The sequence below is a fragment of the Manis javanica genome, chromosome 3 (assembly GCF_040802235.1).
Source record: "Manis javanica isolate MJ-LG chromosome 3, MJ_LKY, whole genome shotgun sequence".
Taxonomy (NCBI): Eukaryota; Metazoa; Chordata; class Mammalia; order Pholidota; family Manidae; genus Manis; species Manis javanica.
The window spans coordinates 88,552,923-88,572,479 of NC_133158.1; the positions used below are offsets into that span (position 1 = coordinate 88,552,923).

Genomic DNA, 19,557 nt, shown 5'->3' on the forward strand with positions numbered 1-19,557 from the left:
CAAACACAGACTTTACACCTTTCACAAAAATTAACTCAAAATGGATCATAGAACTTAACTGTAGAATGCAAAACTACACAACTTCTAGAACATAACATAGGCAGTATCTAGGTAACCCTGGGTTTATTGATAACTTACTTTTAAAATTTATTTAATTTATTTATTTTTGCGGGGAGATACTGATTTTTTAAGTAAGCTTATTTTTCATATGGGAAGCGCAAACTAATTTTTTGATAGGACAAACTAAGTGATAATTTGTAGCTACAATGCCAAAAGCATAAACCATGAAAGCAAAAAAAAAATTGTTAAATTGGACTTCATTAAAATTAAATATGTTTACTCTTGAGAAAGACTTTAAAGAATGAAAAGACAATGGGGTAAGTATTTGCAAAGAACACGACTGATAAATGGGTGGTATTCAAAAATGTACAAAGAACTCTTAACATTCAACAATTAAGAAATAATCTAATTAAAATATTAGCCAAGCTGTACTCATGATTTCTAGAACTTGGAAGTAACTAAAATATCTTTCCATAGGTGAAAGATAAACTCTGATACATCCAGACAATGGAATTTTATTCAGCAATAAAATGAAATGCACTATCAAGCCACAAAAAGACATTTTGGAACTTAGATGCTAATATTGCTAAGTTAAGAGGAAAGTCTGAAAAGACCATATCCTATATAATTCCACCTATATATATATAGACTAGAAAATGCAAACCTATGTAGCCAGGTAAAAAATCGTGGTTGCCTGGGAATATGGGGGAGGGAAAGAGCAATCAAGAGGTGAAGCCCAAGGGGTTTTAGGGCAGTAGACGTATTTTGTATGGTATTGTAACTATGGCTGCTATATTAAACACTGGGCAACTGTACAACATAAAAAGTGAACTCTAATGGAAATTATGGACTTTATTTAACAGTAATCTATGAATATTCATTAACTATCACAAATGTAGCACAATAATGCAAGATGTTAATAATAGGGAAAACTGTGAGTGGGTAGGATGAGGGTGTATATGGGGACTCTGCTTTCTGTTTAATTTTTCTGTAAAGTAAAAACTGATATAAAAAAAGCCTATTAATTTTAAAAGAGCCTAATGCACCCAGATGGTAAATATTAATGACAATATTTCCAATATATCAAGAGCTAATCCAGTAAATTTTAATATATCAAGTGATTACAGTTTACCTAACAGACATTTTCTCTTAGAAACGTGTGAATGTTGTATGTGCGTGTTTTACAGTTTATTCAGAAAATAAAACTAGAACAATTTGAAAATATTGGGAATTTAATAATGTAGCCACTTTGAAATAAAATCTGCTTTTAACTATCTTTAAAAATAGATTTATATAATAGAATTAGCTATTAAATTGAAAATTTAAAATACTAAGTATTAATAACTTATGCTCATGTTCTCAATATTAAGTTTTACTTGCCAAAAATCATTTCTCTCATTTTTTATCCAATTTTTATTCTCTGTTAAATTGACTTGAACTACAAAAGATACATTGACTTCTGTACTATATAAGCATTCTATCATTTGGGGGCTATTTTTGACTGCCGTTTCATGAGATTAATTTTTGTGTTTAAAATAATGTTAAAACTCAAAAGAGCTTTATAAATGTATACTATTTATGATAAGCATGATTAGGAAAGACCAGTTGGGAGTACATTATATTATTTTAATGCTTGAATTTGTTATTTTTAAATTTGTAATGTCTCCTCACATATACATGCCTCTTCATTGAGCTTTAAAAACACACGTGTTAAGTGCTATTAATAACAGAAACTTTAGTAACATTTTGAATCCCTGAACTTACATCACTTAAAATAATTGGTGATTGATTTAGTTTTAATAATTTGATATTACAAATAAAATATTGCTATCACATATAAAAGAAAAAATATTATCTCATGACCAACATTTGCCGGTAACACGTTACTAAGGGTAATGTAATACTAAGGGAATGTGCCATCCCAGAAGAAATTTTAAAAATATACTGGGATCTTAAAGAGAGGTTGCATATTAGGCTACCTTTATTAATGCTGTCAAATATACCTTTGCTAAGTGGCATATTACACTTTCATGGTTCTAACATGTATATATTTCATGAGCTTTGTGAAAATTTTGGGTTCTATTAAAAAAATCTTTCCAAAGTATCCTCAGGCATACATGTGGCAAGAATAGTTTATTTTAATTTCTGAAAATTTAACCTAAGATAGTTTTTATTTCACTTTTCTCATTTGTTTTATAGTCTGGGCCTCTGGACCATAGATAATTCATGGCGGACAAGATAATTAGATAACAAGCATTTCACAAATGCGATTCCAGGTGAATGAAGTATGTTATTTTAAAATGCTACTTGAAATATTCACTTCTCTGCTAATAAACCATTATAGCCTGAAACATTTATTCAAGTGCTTTCTATAATAAACAAGAAAAGTAGTAGAAGTGTAGTTGATACAGCTAACACAGGACAATTTAAAAGACACTGATGTGGGCTAGAGAGGTCTGCAGGTTTGTGGAGGGAGGACTGGAAAAGTGAGATATTAATTATTTTTCTTTCATAAGTGAATTGGAACAACTCAAATCTGCACTTAATGAAGAATCTTTGCCTATATTTGAAAATAGTCGTTTTATATCATGTACATCCACAGTGAAAATGAACATATAAACAAAATAACTAAAAGCTCCCAAGCCCATCTGTACTGAATTTCTCCTATAATCAGAATTTTATTGATTTTTGTAATAGGTGGGACTAAAGAGAGAACCGATAATGTACATTAGATGGGCCATAAAAGTAGCAAACATGTATAGTCAAGAATTCAGTTTCCCTAGGCACAGATTAATTCTGTTTAAAAGAGAGCAAAACAAGGAAGGAAGCACCTTAGAAATACATTTTTTTAAACTTAATGTGTTAAGGGGAAAATGGATTAGTTGTATTATTCATGTGCATGTTGATTAGAATAGAAATAAAAGTCTCAAGAAGGTAAAAATCAGGACTGTAGATTGACATTTAACCCCTTATAAAGATATTATGATAGTAACAAATGAATACAGAAGTTTCTGTTATTTCAAAGTATATAATACATTTCTGATTTTCAGTCATCAACCTAATCCAGCTCATTTAAACAGTTTTAGCAGTGAAGCTTCCATACTCAGCTCCTCCCTTCGTTTCCTTCCTTCCTTTTTTCTTTTCCTTCCTTACTTCCATCCTCCTTTCCTACTTTTTTTCTATCTTCCTTATATGATTGTTCACACTGAATTTGTTTAGGCTCAGAAGCAGATTCTCTTCTGTGAGTTATTTTAACTCTATATTGTCTTAATGTATTATTTAAAAGGAAAGCATGGTACTATGACTAAATAGGAATACTAAAATATTAATGATAGCATAAGAATTCATGATCCAATTATTTATATATATAATGTACTTTATAACACACACACAGACTTAAAATTTTGGTTTTTACCTATCTATATTGGTAGTTCAATGACAGTACTAAAATGCTTTTTCAGAATATGCATTATTCTGAAGTATTTCACTAATCTGTCTCTTCTGAAGTATTTCACTAATCTGTCTCTTGTGTTTTCCTCTTTCATAACAGTTGGTTTTTGTATATAATTTTGTCAATGTCACATAGAAAGTGAATGTTCAGCATTTTTTCTTTTCTGTATTTTGTGCATAGTTCTGTTAGTACAGATACATTACTCTTACTGAGAATTAAATAAAATCTGAATCTCGAATCTGTTCTAAAAATTAAATCATACAAATAAAAAGTTACTGCTTTCAAAGGGATCTGTATAAAAATATGAAGATGAATTAGAATTTCCATTTTTTAAAAAAAAGAGAGTGGCTTTTTCCATTGCTCAGGTGCAAAGTATGCTATTACCTAGTACGTGAAATATGCAGGCATTTGTGGTTTAAGTGAATAGTTTAAGTTTTCTTAAATTTCAATATCAAAGAAACTCTCTCCCATCATAGGGACATTAAGATGTATGACATTTTATAAAAAAATGAATGTTGCTGCCATATATTTTAGAGGCTGTTCTTCTAAAATGGATATAATAGGGTCACAGAGTTAAAATATTTAGCCCTAAATATATAATTCTTCCTGTTTTTTTTTAATGCTCCTTGATAGTATGTGTTTAACCATTATTTCTTATTTCTCACTAAACTGCCTTTCCACCAAAACACAGGTTTTTTATTTTAGTTCTAGTCACAACTTTCCATTATTGTTGAGATTTATACATTTTCATTAACCGCAGAAAATAATGGTTCCTCTACTGCTCTGGAGTCCCAGAAACGCAAATGCTCCTCTATTTGGGCCCCTCTTTGTGGTTATTCATGATAGGAATGTTTAAAACAATGCAGAAATCCTAAATTTGTGTTCCATAAATGCTAGACTTAACCATCTGCCTTGTCCAATTCTTCTATTTTTCCCCCATCTTGCATCCATAGAAATTTCTACATAGGTATGTGAGACTATGATCTACTGTCTCTGGAAACAACTACTGACATTCTTTTGTCATTATTCTTAGGTGTTTATGAAGACTACCCCCAATTTGCTCAATTTGTTCTAATTTTGATGCAAATGTTACCAAATGCCCTCTCCACTCTCCAGTTCTCATTTCATCTCTGGGAATGTTCTGCATACCTTAAAGGAACATTTAACATCAACATAAGTTAGTTTTAAGTAACTTCATATACTTGAATGATGGTATGCTGGATGCTAGGAAAAATAATTTAAATTGATCTATCTTCTGTCTTCAAGTCACTTATATATGAAACCATGATAGAATGAGTTGTTATTTTTAATTGGCCAGCAAGTATAACATTTTTCATGTTGAACTTCCTAAAAAACTAGGCAGTTCATATTGATTACCTTCCTCCATGAAATTTGCTTAATTATGTACATTGAAATATGGTGAATGTATAAAAATGCCTGGGAAGTATATGTACAATAATTTCATTTTGGACTCCCAAGAAAGTGAAAATGACTTTGGCAGGTTACAATTGGTAACAGAGCTAAGCTGAAATATTCTAAACAAACATAAATAATTCTGTAGAATTTAAACCATAATCAGATAAAGCTACTCTGTGACTGCGGGGTGGCATGAGATAACGGCAAGTCTATTATACCATGACAAGTTACCAATAAGATAGAGACCAGGACACTCAGCAACCACAAAATTTTTCATGATTAACCAGTGCCTCTTCGAAACAGCAAATCTAGGTCTGCTTTAATATTTCTGCTTTCCAGGTAAAAGTTACCAACATACACATTATTGAATTGTCCCTCCCACCCTTACCTCAATCCTGACAGCACACAATACAGAAGCCTCTTTAGGAAATTTAGGACAAGCCACAAATACTATAACAAGCCTCTCCTCTTTCCTGCCTATACCCAGAAATTCATCTTCTTGAAACCAGAGATTGGTTTATTCTTTGCCTTAGCAAACTAAATAAACCTAATTTTGTTAGACTACTGGTAGGTTTCTGGTGACCTTTGGCTAGTGATCTTTAAATCCCTTATGAGTTAATTTTCATTACTTTCTTTTATTAGATGTTGAGAATTACAGTTAAATTAGTAATCAAATAATATTTTTAAGCAGTCTTACTTGGATTTATATATAATTGAGAAAAAGTTTAATAGGCTGATGATCTGGATCCTCTCAGGATATGAAATTATACAATTTTCCATATTTTAAGTGACATATTGATGAAATAAGAAATAGAAAAGGAAAGGTGCTGTAGACTGAATACATGTCCCCCTAAAATTCCTATGTTGAAAGCTAACCACCACTCTAACACTATTACAAGGAGGGGCCTCTAGAAGTTCATGACCGGGATTAGTGCCCTTCCAAAATAGACCCAGAGAGCCTTTTAGCTCCTTCTTCCATGTGCAGATAAGGAAAGGAGATGGCTGTCTATGAACCAGGACACGAGGCCTCACTGCACACTGCATGTGACAGCTCCTTGATCTTGAATATCCAGCCTCCTGAACTATGAGAAATACGTTTCTGTTGTTTACAAGCCACCCACTCCATGGTATTTTTGCTATAGCTGACTGAACTAAGATAAAAGACAGGTGACATAAAAGTTCACTGAACGCCATAAACCTGATTTAAGTTGCCTAGTTTGGTCCTCATATATTTTAATTCTGAGTTTATAGTCAAAGTTCAAGTGGTTTCAGTAATTGTCCCAAGGTCTCACTGCAAATAAGTGTTGAAATTTGGAGATAATCTCAGTTTGGGCTCTAAAATAGGCCTGTTTCTGAATCTGTTTCAATGACAACAGGAGGAAAATTAATGTAACTAGCCTAATAAAATTGAGAGCATTTTAAAAGTTATAATAAATCCAATAGCTAGTAAACTAATGAACACAATGAACAATACCAAAAAATCATAATCAGCTTGAAATTTTCTCTAATAAAAAGTATAAAAAAAAAAGTCTGGTCCTCCTGTCATAGATCATTGTAGATCATAGTAGACACACTGATCTTTTCTCATAGTTCTCTCTATTTTTCCACTATACCCTGGTCTCCCAGGCCTTGCTGATGCTAGAAACATAGCATACACATGCCTACCTTAGGGCATTTATACTTGCTCTTTCCTCTGTATTTTATATGCATTTTTTATTTAAATATATTAAATAAATATTAAGTATATTTAACACATTTATAACCATATTTATAATATTATGCAATATATAATAAAATATATATTTATATCAATGCAATATATGTTACATATTAATACATACACACACACATATACACACACGGTTCCCTTGACCTCCATTACTACTTCTCCAACTGCACTCCTTACCACCATCCTTGCTTTATTTTTTTCCCATAGCACTTTATCCATAGCATGCTATATAATATATTTATTTATTTTGCTTTTCTGGCATTCCTACCTAGAATGGATGCTATAAGAGAACTGGTGTTTGTCCCTGGCAGTAGTGGTCACTTATGTAACCGCAGTGCCCAAACAGTCATGTTTCATAGTAGGCACTCAGTAAGTTTTGAATAAATAAATGAATACAAAATAGAGTGAAACATATTGAAGACCAGACTTAGATTTAACATTTTAGAATTTAATGTAAGTTTACATCACACACAAATTATAAACTGAGGTATAACTTTATCATAGATAACAAAAGCAAACAAAAAATCTTTAATATTTGAAAAGACATCAATACAATTCAGAAATGTAATCTTTTGTGCTTTACTCTTTTCAACTTTATATATTTCAATTTGTTTATTTTGATTTTGAAAAATATTTATAGATAAGTTACTGTATCCCAAGAACCCTTGCTAATTACTAAAACCATCACCATTTTAAGTCTACTATCACTAGTGGTGTGAATTTGGCTAAGCGACTCAACCACTTCTGTGTGCTCATCAATAAATAGTGAGTAAGGAGGGCAAGTACTCATCAAGCTATTATACTTAGGCCCTAACATGAGAATATATGAAAGGAGATAATGCCAGCAAAGCTGTTAGCAAGGCCCCTGTCCTATTGGAGTCATCCAATTAATGTCATTCTTATCATTTGTAAATGATGATGATGTTGATGAAGAAAACATAATGGATACAGCATGCAGAAAAACTTACTTTATATCATATAGAAGGTAAAAAATAGTCTTAATTTTAAAAGCACAGATGGGAAGCCATATTTGCATATAACAAAGTTACTTTCATACAATGCGTTCATCAAGGCCTTCTCAGATACCCAACTTTGACAGATCTGCCAAAATTATCACTATTCCTGCCCACCTAAATGCACACACATACATCAAACCACCATTTGGAGGGTTATTAGGAGTTTTAACCTTATGAGATCTCCTTTATTTTTCTTCCTTGTCAAGAATGATACTCAGGCAAGGACTACTTTCCTTTAAACAGGATTAATACTAATGAGCGTAGTTTTACTTCATTTTTCTGCTGCTCTTGAGGCACATTTGCTGTAACTTCAGGTAATTTTGAAATGATTTTTTACATGTACATAAAGAGATTGGCTGCTGAGATAAAGGGTAAAGGAATAGCGTTTACTTACAGTGTATTTCTAGCACCTGCATGGCCACCTGAGGGGTGGCATTGAGGGACTCGTGGTCTACTCTGCAGATTACTGCCACACCATCATCGCTACGGTCCACTCGGAAATCCAGCGTGCTGCTGACAGTGAAGGTCTTGCGATTTGCATCCTCTTCTTTTAAATATTTTACATCTGAAAATAAAACAAACATTTAAAAATTCTGTGACATACTCTTTCAAAATATAACAGATTTCATTTACTCAATACACTTATGTACCTTCTCCCTATCTGTATCATTTTTTTGAAGGCAAATATTTGCTATTTCCATTTGAGCATATAAAAATACACCTACTTCAGGGATAAATTTTAAAATTAAACACAGAAATAAAGCTTTTGTACCTTTAGTGCAGGATATTTTGTATACTCTATTTGAAAACTCAGGCCATTTTACAATTTTGCTTTCCTTTCCTTAGATTTAAGTTTTACTAAAAGATAATCTTAATTCTCTGAACCACAAGAATACTTGGGAAAAGCAAATTCACAACTAAAAAAGTACAATGTATTTGAGCTATGATTTTATCATGAACAATGTGAGGTAAACATAATTGTCAAAGAATACCTAAGATGAGAAAGCTGTTGTTATCTTTAGTAAAAGAAGGACATTAACCTGAATATTATGAATATTTAAATATACATATTTGCAGTGCAATTTACATAGAGATAAATGCTCTTCATTTGGCTGAAGAATCCATTCAGTATAAATGTGAATACTTTTATTAAAACATGAATTCACTTATTGATATTTAAACTTATTGTGGATGATTAAGAGTCCTTGTTAAATGGTACACTTAGGAATTATTTGTTTTCTGAAAATCAGGTTTAAAATACTCATTTAATTTGAAATTTCTTAAGTCTAAAGTAGCCGGTAAGTAGAGGTAATTTTAATAGATTAGAAATAAAAAATGGTAGACTAAGATTATCATAAGGATATTAGTAAAACAAAATCTTAAATATAGTTGAGGGAGAAAACTCTTCCATTTTCCTAAGCTTTCATTTCAAATAAGCAATGATATTTACATGAAATTAGATTTTTTAGCATTAAGTGCATAAATCACTTGATTTTACCATGTATTAACTTAGTTTTAAAATATTAAAAAATATGTTGAACAAAATAAATTCAGCTTTCCATTGTTGTGCTCTATGCAGAGAATTGCCTTTGAAAATAATACTGAATTTGAGGTATTTAATGGGTACATATTTATATAATCCATTGAGTTTTACTTATTTACAGAGAGGTATGACCTTACCTTACTGAATGACTTAAAAAAATAAATATTTCTAAGGGATAAAACTAGATAAATGTTCTGGCCTGTTCTTGAAAATATATGTTTATGACTGTTCACAAATTTTAAAAAATTATCTGGTTAAGATTTTTACCACAAAGAAGTTTTATGTAATATAGGCAGTTTTTGAGAGTAAGAAAATTTTCTAACATTTGGGAAGGAGGGAAAGGGCATAAACATATCAATTCTGTCTTGTAATTATAAATCGATTGATTTAATTGTAAATCAAACTTACAGGATAAAGGGTTTTCTCATAAACGTGCTTTCTGAAGTATCTCATTTTTGCTAACCAAAGTCATTTCAAGATTTTTACATTTGAAAATTAATTTCAACTTCAGTTAAAAAAATTAGGTAAAAGATGGAATGATCTTTCCGTCAGAATATGCCTCATTTTTAAATTTTATATTCTTTCCTATAAATCTGTCTACTGTTTTCATTTTCATAGCTTTAGGCAGTGGCAGTGTAAGAAAATTTGAATCTACTGACAAACAACTTTTATAATCATTATATAATATATAAGAAATTATTCCAAAATCTTCTGCCAATTGTTTAATTTTAATAACAGCTGCATTTTAAGAATCCACACATCTGCTTCCTTTAGCTGTTTCCTTTACAAAAGTATCATTTAATGTAATATTAATTGGATACATAAAATCTGATAGCAATTGCATATAGCATAAAATTTTAATGAGCATCATTCAAATAAAATAAAAAAAGTATAATTTGTTGCTTTTAATATTAGCCCATGTGACAGTTTATAGGCTTACTAATCAGATGAACAGGAAAAAGCATTGAGAAGAGCCAATCATAATATCTTTCTTAAGACTTAAAATTAATCCCTATTTTCACTCTTTAGTTTTATAAAATGACTGATGAATTACACATTTATAGAATCAATAGAAATTTTCTTTATAGTACATAGTTAATTTGCTGATTCCATGTGTATTCATGTTTCATCTTCTGTCTTGTTTCAGAGTTCCCTTTTTTTCTCCTTTTGCATGTCACATTACATTGTGATCTTGAGCACTGTTTCTCAAAATGGAGTGTACATGCCATCCATCTTTGGATCTTGTTAAAATGCAGATTCTGATTCACTGGAATTAGGATGGAGCCTGAAAGTCCACTGCTGGCCCACAGACTTATTTTGAGGAGCAGAGTAACATGGATACACCAACACCAAAGATAGAACCAAAGGTGAAGAAGAAATATTGGAACTATTGAGAATTACTCTTCCACACCTTTCTCTCTCTTTCTTTCTCTCCTTATTGCTTCTCTTCCAGGCTTTCATTCTATTTTTACCATTTTAAAATACATATTTCTTCCCATTTTTTTCATTTTCCAAAATACATATGTTAGATATTATGTACTGTGTTGGTGCAATCGTCAGCAAAAATAGAGGGCAAACAATAAACAGAGGAATATGTAGGATTACCTTCCTTCATAATCCTTGCAACCCCCCTCTCTATTTTTCCAGAGGAGATTCTGGACATTTCAGCACTTTTTCTTTAATAATCAAAACAGTGGTTGCTTTTGGTGGGTAGCTGCTGAAAATTGTCTGATAATATTGTTGTATTTTATATGTATATATTAGAAATTTTCTACAATAAAAAAGTTCAGAAACATCTGCCTAGGAAAATTCATCAAGTATCCTCTCAAGAAAAATTATTTTCCTGAAGATTTCTTGGTGAAGTCTCAAAGTAAAGGATTTTATACCAGTTATATTGTGTGTCTTTATGAGATTTGGACTGTAGAATAACAATCTGCTTTATTTGGGATTTTAGAATTATCTCATCAAAAGCTAAGGTGGAAAAACTGGCAGATGTAATTGTGAGTTTGACTGCACACTTAAAAAAATTAAAAATGAAAAGTATTATTTTTCTATACTAATTTAACAAGTGTTCCATGTTCAATATCATTACCTTTTATGTTAGTCAGTGCTTTTTATTTTTATGTGAAATCTTCTAGAACATGAGTTATAAGAGTTCTTTCCCTCAAAAACATGGAACCTAGTTCAATCATTATGGCTCAGGAACACTGAATATCTATTAAGACTAAATACCCTAGAAGAGCACTAAGAACTATCTTGCTCAGCCAGTAGAATCATCAATCAGGAGTAGAGTCATCTCCTTTGAAAATTACTGAGGCAAATTCTTACATCACCTTCACCCAAGTGATTGATTATATATTTATATTTATTTAACACTGTATTTACTATTCTGCACCTTAGAAGAATACTAGAAGAACTGTTTCACTCAGTCCAGGAGAAGCAGTAAAGAACAGTGTTACTACCTTAAAAAATTATTAAGGAAAAGTCTGAGACCACTTTAATGGAAGTGATTAATCTATTCTTTATATAAAAATCTTGAGCTCTTAGCATGTATTTGACACCATGCCAGATTCTGCAGGTGAACAGTTAAATGATGAAAGAAAGCCCACTTCCGTGAGGGGGACAAATATATTAAGATATTAATTTCAATAGACTACTGTTAGGTTCAAAATACCAAAGATAGAAACAGTTGAAGGACTACCAAAATCAGATCTCTTTTTCTGATCCTCACTCCATCAGATATTCCTTTTGAAAAAAGTATAGGATATAAACTGTTTTGGAGAAAATACTCTACGTTACTCAGGAAATTAGTTAATAATTGTTGGCATAGCACAAGAGAGAGATTGGTTTGACCTCAAGAAAATCTTCTTTATTTTATCATCACTTTCTTTGAATAATCAGCAGCCATGTGAATATTCTTTATTATTTCTGCACCACTAATAATGAGCTAAAAAGGAGCATTTGTCAGTTTCAACAAAGTCTTTCTCTTTCTGGCTTACAAAGCTTGTTCATGAGCTGTGAGGTATAACCTGCATAATTTGTGGAATTTATCTTCGGTACTTAGGGTACTTTGGTTTACACTCTACCAATTGTTTATAAATACAAAACCTCAGGAAGAGGTAGGGAGGAGAGGGAAGAGCAGCCTTTTGCAAATCTAATACCAGACCACGATATTTTATTAGAGACTCCTAATATTTTACATCTTACAGAATTACAGTCATAAAATCTAAAAATTATATTGAACTGTGAAAATAACTTTATAATCTTCTATAGTGTCTCTACTCAATGACTTTGAATTCCTAGGTTTGACTTTCAATAGTAAATCCCTCTTCTATGTAATCTCTTTTGTAGATGGTCCTTGCCCATGAATTACCATGTTCTGTAGCACATGACTCCGGCCAGGAGGATCAAATGTGAAGAGGTATCTGACCCCAGGCTGCCTAATCTCTAGGGTGGTAAGCATGAAACTTTCTACCCAAACACAAATAATGTAATTAACTAGCCTATTTCAGACTCTCTATCATATATCTTAATGGGATTTACAAACATGAGGAATTCAAAGAAATTGAAGTTAAAAACACATGCTTTTACACACACACACACACACACACATATCCAACAGCTAGATTTAAGAAAGGTGTGATTTAGTCAATGTAATGAAAGAACCTGATTCATGAAGTGGAAAAAGGGTGTGCAGAATGGAGGAAAAGGCAGATAGCTGATTGCAGGTGTGCACAGAAAGCTGCTAAATCACTATGGAAACAATCAGTGTACGCTATATTCAGGGAATCTCCTTTAAGGTTCTAACTAGGTTCCCTGTGTCCTTTCACTTGGTAATGGTCAAGGAAACCTTCAAATAACCTCTTTTCACTTGAGGGTAGGTTGAGCGAACCTCAATGACATTAACCAAAAGTTTGGACAAGAGAAGTTAACTTTCACTTACAAGCTCTTCTAGGAAAAGATTTTATATCTTATATACTATGATTCCTTAGGCTGAATCAAAATGATTATATTGGTGATATGATTGAAAAATATATTAAAAGAATTACTTGACTCTAGGTGTGATGCCTGAGGGTAGTCATTATATTTGTACAGATTGTAATGCTCCTTTTTCTGTTGAAGATTGAAAGACTTCTTTTATTTTCTATTGAAAAAGGTGTTTTCATTGCAAGCCCAAAAGATAATAGATGGCAGAATTTTTTTTTAAAGCTCATCCACTAAAGTAAACTATAAGAAAATAAAAATATCCATTTGAGTAAACTCTAAAGCAGCAGGCAAGTGTGACTCCTTTGAAACACCTCTAATGATACAATTTTCTAGTCATCAAACAATTGATTTTATGGAATCCTGTAGCACTCAGCACATGTAAGTAAAAGCAAACTGCCCCTCATCTATCTACCTATGGTGAAAATGAATCATTTGTGTCAGTAAAACATCTGTGTTGGGAAATTAGCTTTCTGAATATGTTACTATGTTTCTCTGTACAATGTACACCATAGTTTCACTGATTATTTTTAACAGGTTTTCTTGTTTTCTGAGCAATGTATTTTTTTACATTAGTTACCTATTCGAACATTCACAAGGTTCAATATAATTCATATATACATAAAATAAAACATAAGTTGGAATTTTAATTTTGTTTCTCTCTTGCTTTGTTACTTTTTTTTTTTTCCTTTTTCTCTTCCACTATTCCTCTCCTTTCTTTTCTCGATTTTCCTCCTTTTCTTTTCAGGTATTCTTAATTTTCATAGTTCTCTGTAGTTTTTATACCTAGCATCGAGAACAGTGTCTGGAACATCACAGATGGTTGATGGGTCTGCTTCAATTAATTAAATTTGTATTAATTAAAATAGTGGCCATTCAGCCAGGTAAAACATTAGTTTTAGTAAGTAGACTTCTTCCATGTCACTGTGTATAATTTGGGGGCAGTTATCAATTTGCCATCATTTTTCTTTCTTTAAATCCTCTTATCATCACTCTTCTGAAAAACTAAAGATATCATAAATAAGCATAAATAAATAGTTTTTATCTGATACAGATCTATTGTTTTGTTATTTTTTTTTCAGTCCCACTGACTCCTATGGATTGTCACTTTTTTCTTTACTCAGATCTATATTTACCCTGTATTTGGGGGGGAGGGTTCTCCCCTTCACTAGTTTTTACAGACATAGTGATCCTTAGTGCAGCCATACTAGAGCAGAGTTCTCTGCAGCAGAACTTCCTAAAGGTAGGAGTTCAGATATATTTAACTGCAGATAAAAAAGGGGAAGGAAGGCAACTGACAGTATAATTAGGAGAAAAATAACTAAATTAGGAAATCACTACATTAAAAATATATCAAACTATTCAGTCATTTTTTTAAGTTCATATATGATCTTTGCATAAGAAGTTTATAAAGAAAAGAGGAAGAACATAATTTAAAATTGCCTATAACTACAAGGAAAAGGGAAGTTATGGAATAGTTTCATCTCCTATAGAGAAAAATTAATAAAATTTGAATATAAAATGGGTCAAGAAGAGAAATACAGATTTCTTTTATGACAAAATAGCAGGAAAAAAGAGCCAAAAGCAGTTGCAAAAATAATAAAGGGATAGGCCTGAAAGATATTTTAGAATAATTTATGAGTCAAATTATGAAAACACATGAGTTTAAAAAAGGAATCAGAAGATTACTTCCACAACATCAGCATAAGTAACCCCGCAGGCTCTTTCTGTAGTGAAACAATCACAACTGGTGAAAATTATTTTAAAAACACATACACATAAGGTTAAGGTCTCTAAAAATTGTGCTAAAAACATCCAGCGAATGAAGACACAATTATTCAATAAAACTTATTAAAGTTTAGTAAGAAAAGGTGGTGTCTGCGGTATCTGTGCCATGACCTGCTCTGTACTCCACCTCACCGCTAACTCAGCACGAAGGAAGCTTTACTCTCGGTGACTGTGACCAAGGAGATGGGCTCCTTCTCCCTGCCTGCTCCCAGGCGCTACATGATTTTCTCAGGAGAGGCAAGCAGCCAGCATTTTGTATTCCCATCACTCCTGCTCTTGGTTAAATGAAAACAGATCTACATCCAGACACATCATAATAAAAATGACAAAAGACAAAAGCAAAGGAAAAAATCTATCTTGAAAACAGAAAGAGACAAATAACTTTTCAGTAACAAAGGAGCTACAAAAACTGTAACAACTGACTTCTCATCAGAAACAGTAGAGACCATATATTGTGAGACATTACTTGAATCTAATGAATGACTTTTACTGATCAAAGAATTAAAGGATCATTTTTAGAAAGATCTGATGATTCATATATTTTGTAAAATATATCCTCCTGGGTCCCAAGAAGATCATTTGCCAAAGTTAATGGGAACAAGAACTTCTCTCTTCGTATCTCACAAAAACCATGAAGAACTGAATTTCCATGATAAATCTGAGGGAGAAGCATCTTTCCTAGAATATGAAGAAACCATAAAATATCTTTTGGAAATAACCTAAGGAGAATTTGAGCAGTGATTGAGTCTCTCTATAAGTGAATAAGAATTAAAAAGCTAGCAAATTTGAATATTTGTTAATATAATCCCAAGATTGAACATTGGCTGATGAATCCTGTATGACTGATGTATTTGCTCTAATCCTTATATTAAAACATTGATTAAAAACATGAATTAAAAACAAAGAAAAAATACTTTTGTTGATACAATGTTCATTCTTGATAGTAAGTGAAATCCAGTTAGAGATCTATATTTATTTCTTATTGTAGACATATAATAACTTCCCTTTCTATTCCCACAGTAGTCTATAATAGTACTGAATTTCTGTAGCTAAATAAAATAATTTCTAACTTTCAAAACTACCAGGATTATAATCTAAAACATTCTGTCAGAGTGAGGATGAATACTTTCACTCTTATTCATGTTCATCTTCTTAAATCCATTTATCACCTTAAAGTAAACAAGCAAACAGGTAAAATTAAAACACTACCATTGAAGTAAAATAATTGTTCCCCTATATTGCAATAACAAAGACAAAAAGACTTCTGTTTTTAGCCTAGATGGAGTAACAAGCTGGATTTACTTCTCATCTGTAAACAAGAGAATTCAAAATGTTGAACATCCTAATAATGGATTATGATCCCCACAAGATGGAAAACAAATGAGGTAAATCCTAAAAATTGTCCCTGCTTAATGCCTTAAGAGATTTTCCAAGCTGTGCTGCATGGAGCAAAACTCATGCAGAACCTGGTGGCATCCATGAGTTAAGGTGATGGAACTAAGGTCTGAGAAGCCCAAAGCAGTGAGATATGGCAGGGCAGAATATGAAAAAGGAGAGAGCAGCAGAGAGAATCCAGGTATCTTCAGTGTCCTCTCGTATTCCTCAGAGTAAATACTGATCAGTGCGTCTGTGTGAGGAAACTGAGTCTGGGACAAGAACCATCTAAAAGGGTTCCATGACAGTCCTAGGGCTGGAAACAGTACCTGTTCTAACCAACCTGACTGAAAAACATAGTGAGTGATACACTGGGAAGGGGCACTCAGGTGGATTTTACCTCAGTAATGAGAAAAAAGCAGAATAAATACTGCTCTGGGGCCACCTAAGAAATTTAAAAGAAGCTCTGAAAAGAATAAAATCTTTCTAAGTAACTTAACCAGAGCAAAGCTTAATGATACTTATAGAAATATGGGAATATTCAACACTGAAAAGGTAAAAATCACAAAGCCTGAAATCCAATAAAAAACTATGATTCACTCAAAGAAGCAGGAAAATGCTATCTATAAGGAAATAGACAATTTATTGAAACTGACCTAGAAATAATAAAGCTGAGAGAAATACAAGAGAAGTGCATTGAAAATATAAAATAACTCAAAATGCATTTAAACCCAAAAATATGAAATTTATGGAAGAAATGCTTTGTGATCTTGGGTAAAGCAACAATATCTCATATATAATACAAAAACATGATTCATAAAGTAAGGAAATAATTAAAAAATAAATTAAGAATGTTAGACTTCATGAAGAAATACAACTACTTTAGAAAATAGATTGGAAGTGTCTTTAAAAATTAAGCATAGGTCTGCCATATAACCCAGGCATTCTGCTCCTAGTCACTTACCCAAAAGAAATGAAAACATATATACCTACAAAGACCTATACACACATGCTCATAGTAGCTTTATTACAATAGCTCCAAACTGTAAACAACCCAAATGTCTATCTCCAGGGAAATGGATAAATTACAGTATAGATCTATATAATAATGCTAAGCAGCAATAAATAGGAATAAACTTTATACACACAACAACATGGAGGACTCAAAATATTTATGCTGAAAGAAATAAAAAAGAATAGAAAGAGTACACATTATATGGTCTATTTATATAAAATTCTAGAAAATGTAAACGAATCTATAATGACATAGAGCCAAACAGCGGTTTCCTGGGAATGTGGCAGGCATGGACAGAGAAGGCTAGATGGAAGGCATTATGAAGGAATATGAATAAACATTTGTAGTTGATGAATGTGTTCGCTATTTTGTCTGTGGTAATGGTTTCATCACTATATAAACACTTGTAAAAATGTATCAAACTGAACACTTCAAGTGTGTACTTTTTGTTGTCAATTATATCTCAATAAAGCTCTTTCTAGAAAATACGACATTTGAAAAAGGAAAGTTTCTCAAAGACTTTTGGTGATTATTTGCTTTCATCAACCATTCATACCCACATGGAACAACTGTTTGATTTCTTTCCTTAAGAAGTCTTACGTATCTCACAGTATGGCCTGGTAAGTCTTGAGCTATACACTTAGCAATCAGAAAATTCCAAGTTAGGCGCGCGCGCACACACACACACACACACACACACACACATGCCACATACAGGTATTATTAGTACTATTTCTTCTTCTCATTTACAGAAATGTCCAGCATGATCCAATTTGATGTCCAGCATGACACAGATGTAAATGGCAAGCACACCTTTAAAGTCACCATTTTTGGTATACACTCTAAATTTATATACTAATATTTCACTTCATCCTATCATATATGATTCAGGGACTTTAAACTCAAGGGACACAACTTCTCTTTTTATTTTCCTTTATGTTTAGCTTCAGAGAATTCATAAGCTCTATGTCACATGTTAATATTTCGGTCACTCAAATTATGGTTTTATACAACTGATGTTAAATGAAACATTAGGCAAAAACTAGTTTTTGTAACACCAAATGGAGTTACTATACTATACAAAGGTCTATCATCTCATAACAAAGGAAACTGTATATAAATTAAATATGTAATCCATCATTTTTCAAAGCAGATTCCACAGAGTTCAGTACAAAAAAACATGAAACAAAAACATTATGTGGTCAAATAATAGTGCTAATATGTTGACTAAAGGAATTTTTTATGTAATTTTCAGAAATGTTAGAAAGCTAAAGAACATTTTGATTTAGTTTTAGACCATGTCCTTCTAAGAATAGACTCATATAAAGTACATAGAATTTTCTAAACTTGGTAGATCGGGACCTTTCTTTCCTTGAATATCTACCAATACTTGGCTTAGTGATTTTTAATCCTATGCATCCTCAAACACAGTAAGCATAAAGATTACCAGAGGTACTTAATAAATATTGGGATTTCTATTTCTGACAATTAGGAATTCCAATTTGAAAAGTCTGCATTGAGATGAAGAGTCTGCATCTGCTTAATGAGCACCTCAGGTGATTCAAATCCAAGCAATCTAAAGTCCACCTTTTGAGAAACAGCATTCGGAAATTTCCTCTCATGTTTCCAAACACTGAAAAGTTATTTATCAAGTAGCTTACAGTACAATTACACTATATTTAGCCAACTTAAAAATGAGCTGCTCTGTTACTTTTGACTGACATTACAGTGTATGTTTAAAAAAAACTGTTCATACAGGGAAATAGAGCTAAAGTCAATTTAAACATTGAAACACACATGATGTTTAATAAGTATATAATACTTGTAGGACATAGACAATACTATTAGGTACTGGCAACCTTCAGTGACTCACCATAAAGTCATTTTTAATGGATATTCAGTTTCTACATAGCATAATTCTCAGGGTAGGGAGGATGTACTAAGGGAATTCTGTTGGAAGTGTGGTGCATACATGAAGTGATGACAATTAAAAAGGCTAAAACTAAAAATTTCCATTGTTATGAGATGATAGACCTTTGTATAGTCAAAATCCTTTTCCTAGTCCTAAACTCCCTGACTCCACAAGCCTACTAAGTCATACTTTTATATTCTACATAGGTACTTCAACAACAATATTTTAAAGAAAAAACATATTTTCATTTATTTCTGAACTAATTTCTC

General features: G+C 32.0%; 1 protein-coding gene across 5 annotated transcripts in view; it reads right to left on the reverse strand.

Annotated features, from left to right (window-relative positions):
- CADM2 (cell adhesion molecule 2) overlaps positions 1-19,557 on the reverse strand; it is a 1,133,262-nt gene that overhangs the window by 137,897 nt on the left and 975,808 nt on the right. For all 5 annotated transcript variants that reach the window (XM_037001690.2, XM_037001693.2, XM_037001691.2 and 2 more), the window contains one exon: positions 8,067-8,237. In XM_037001690.2, coding sequence (XP_036857585.1) covers positions 8,067-8,237 — 171 coding nt within the window. The remainder of the gene's footprint in view (positions 1-8,066; positions 8,238-19,557) is intronic.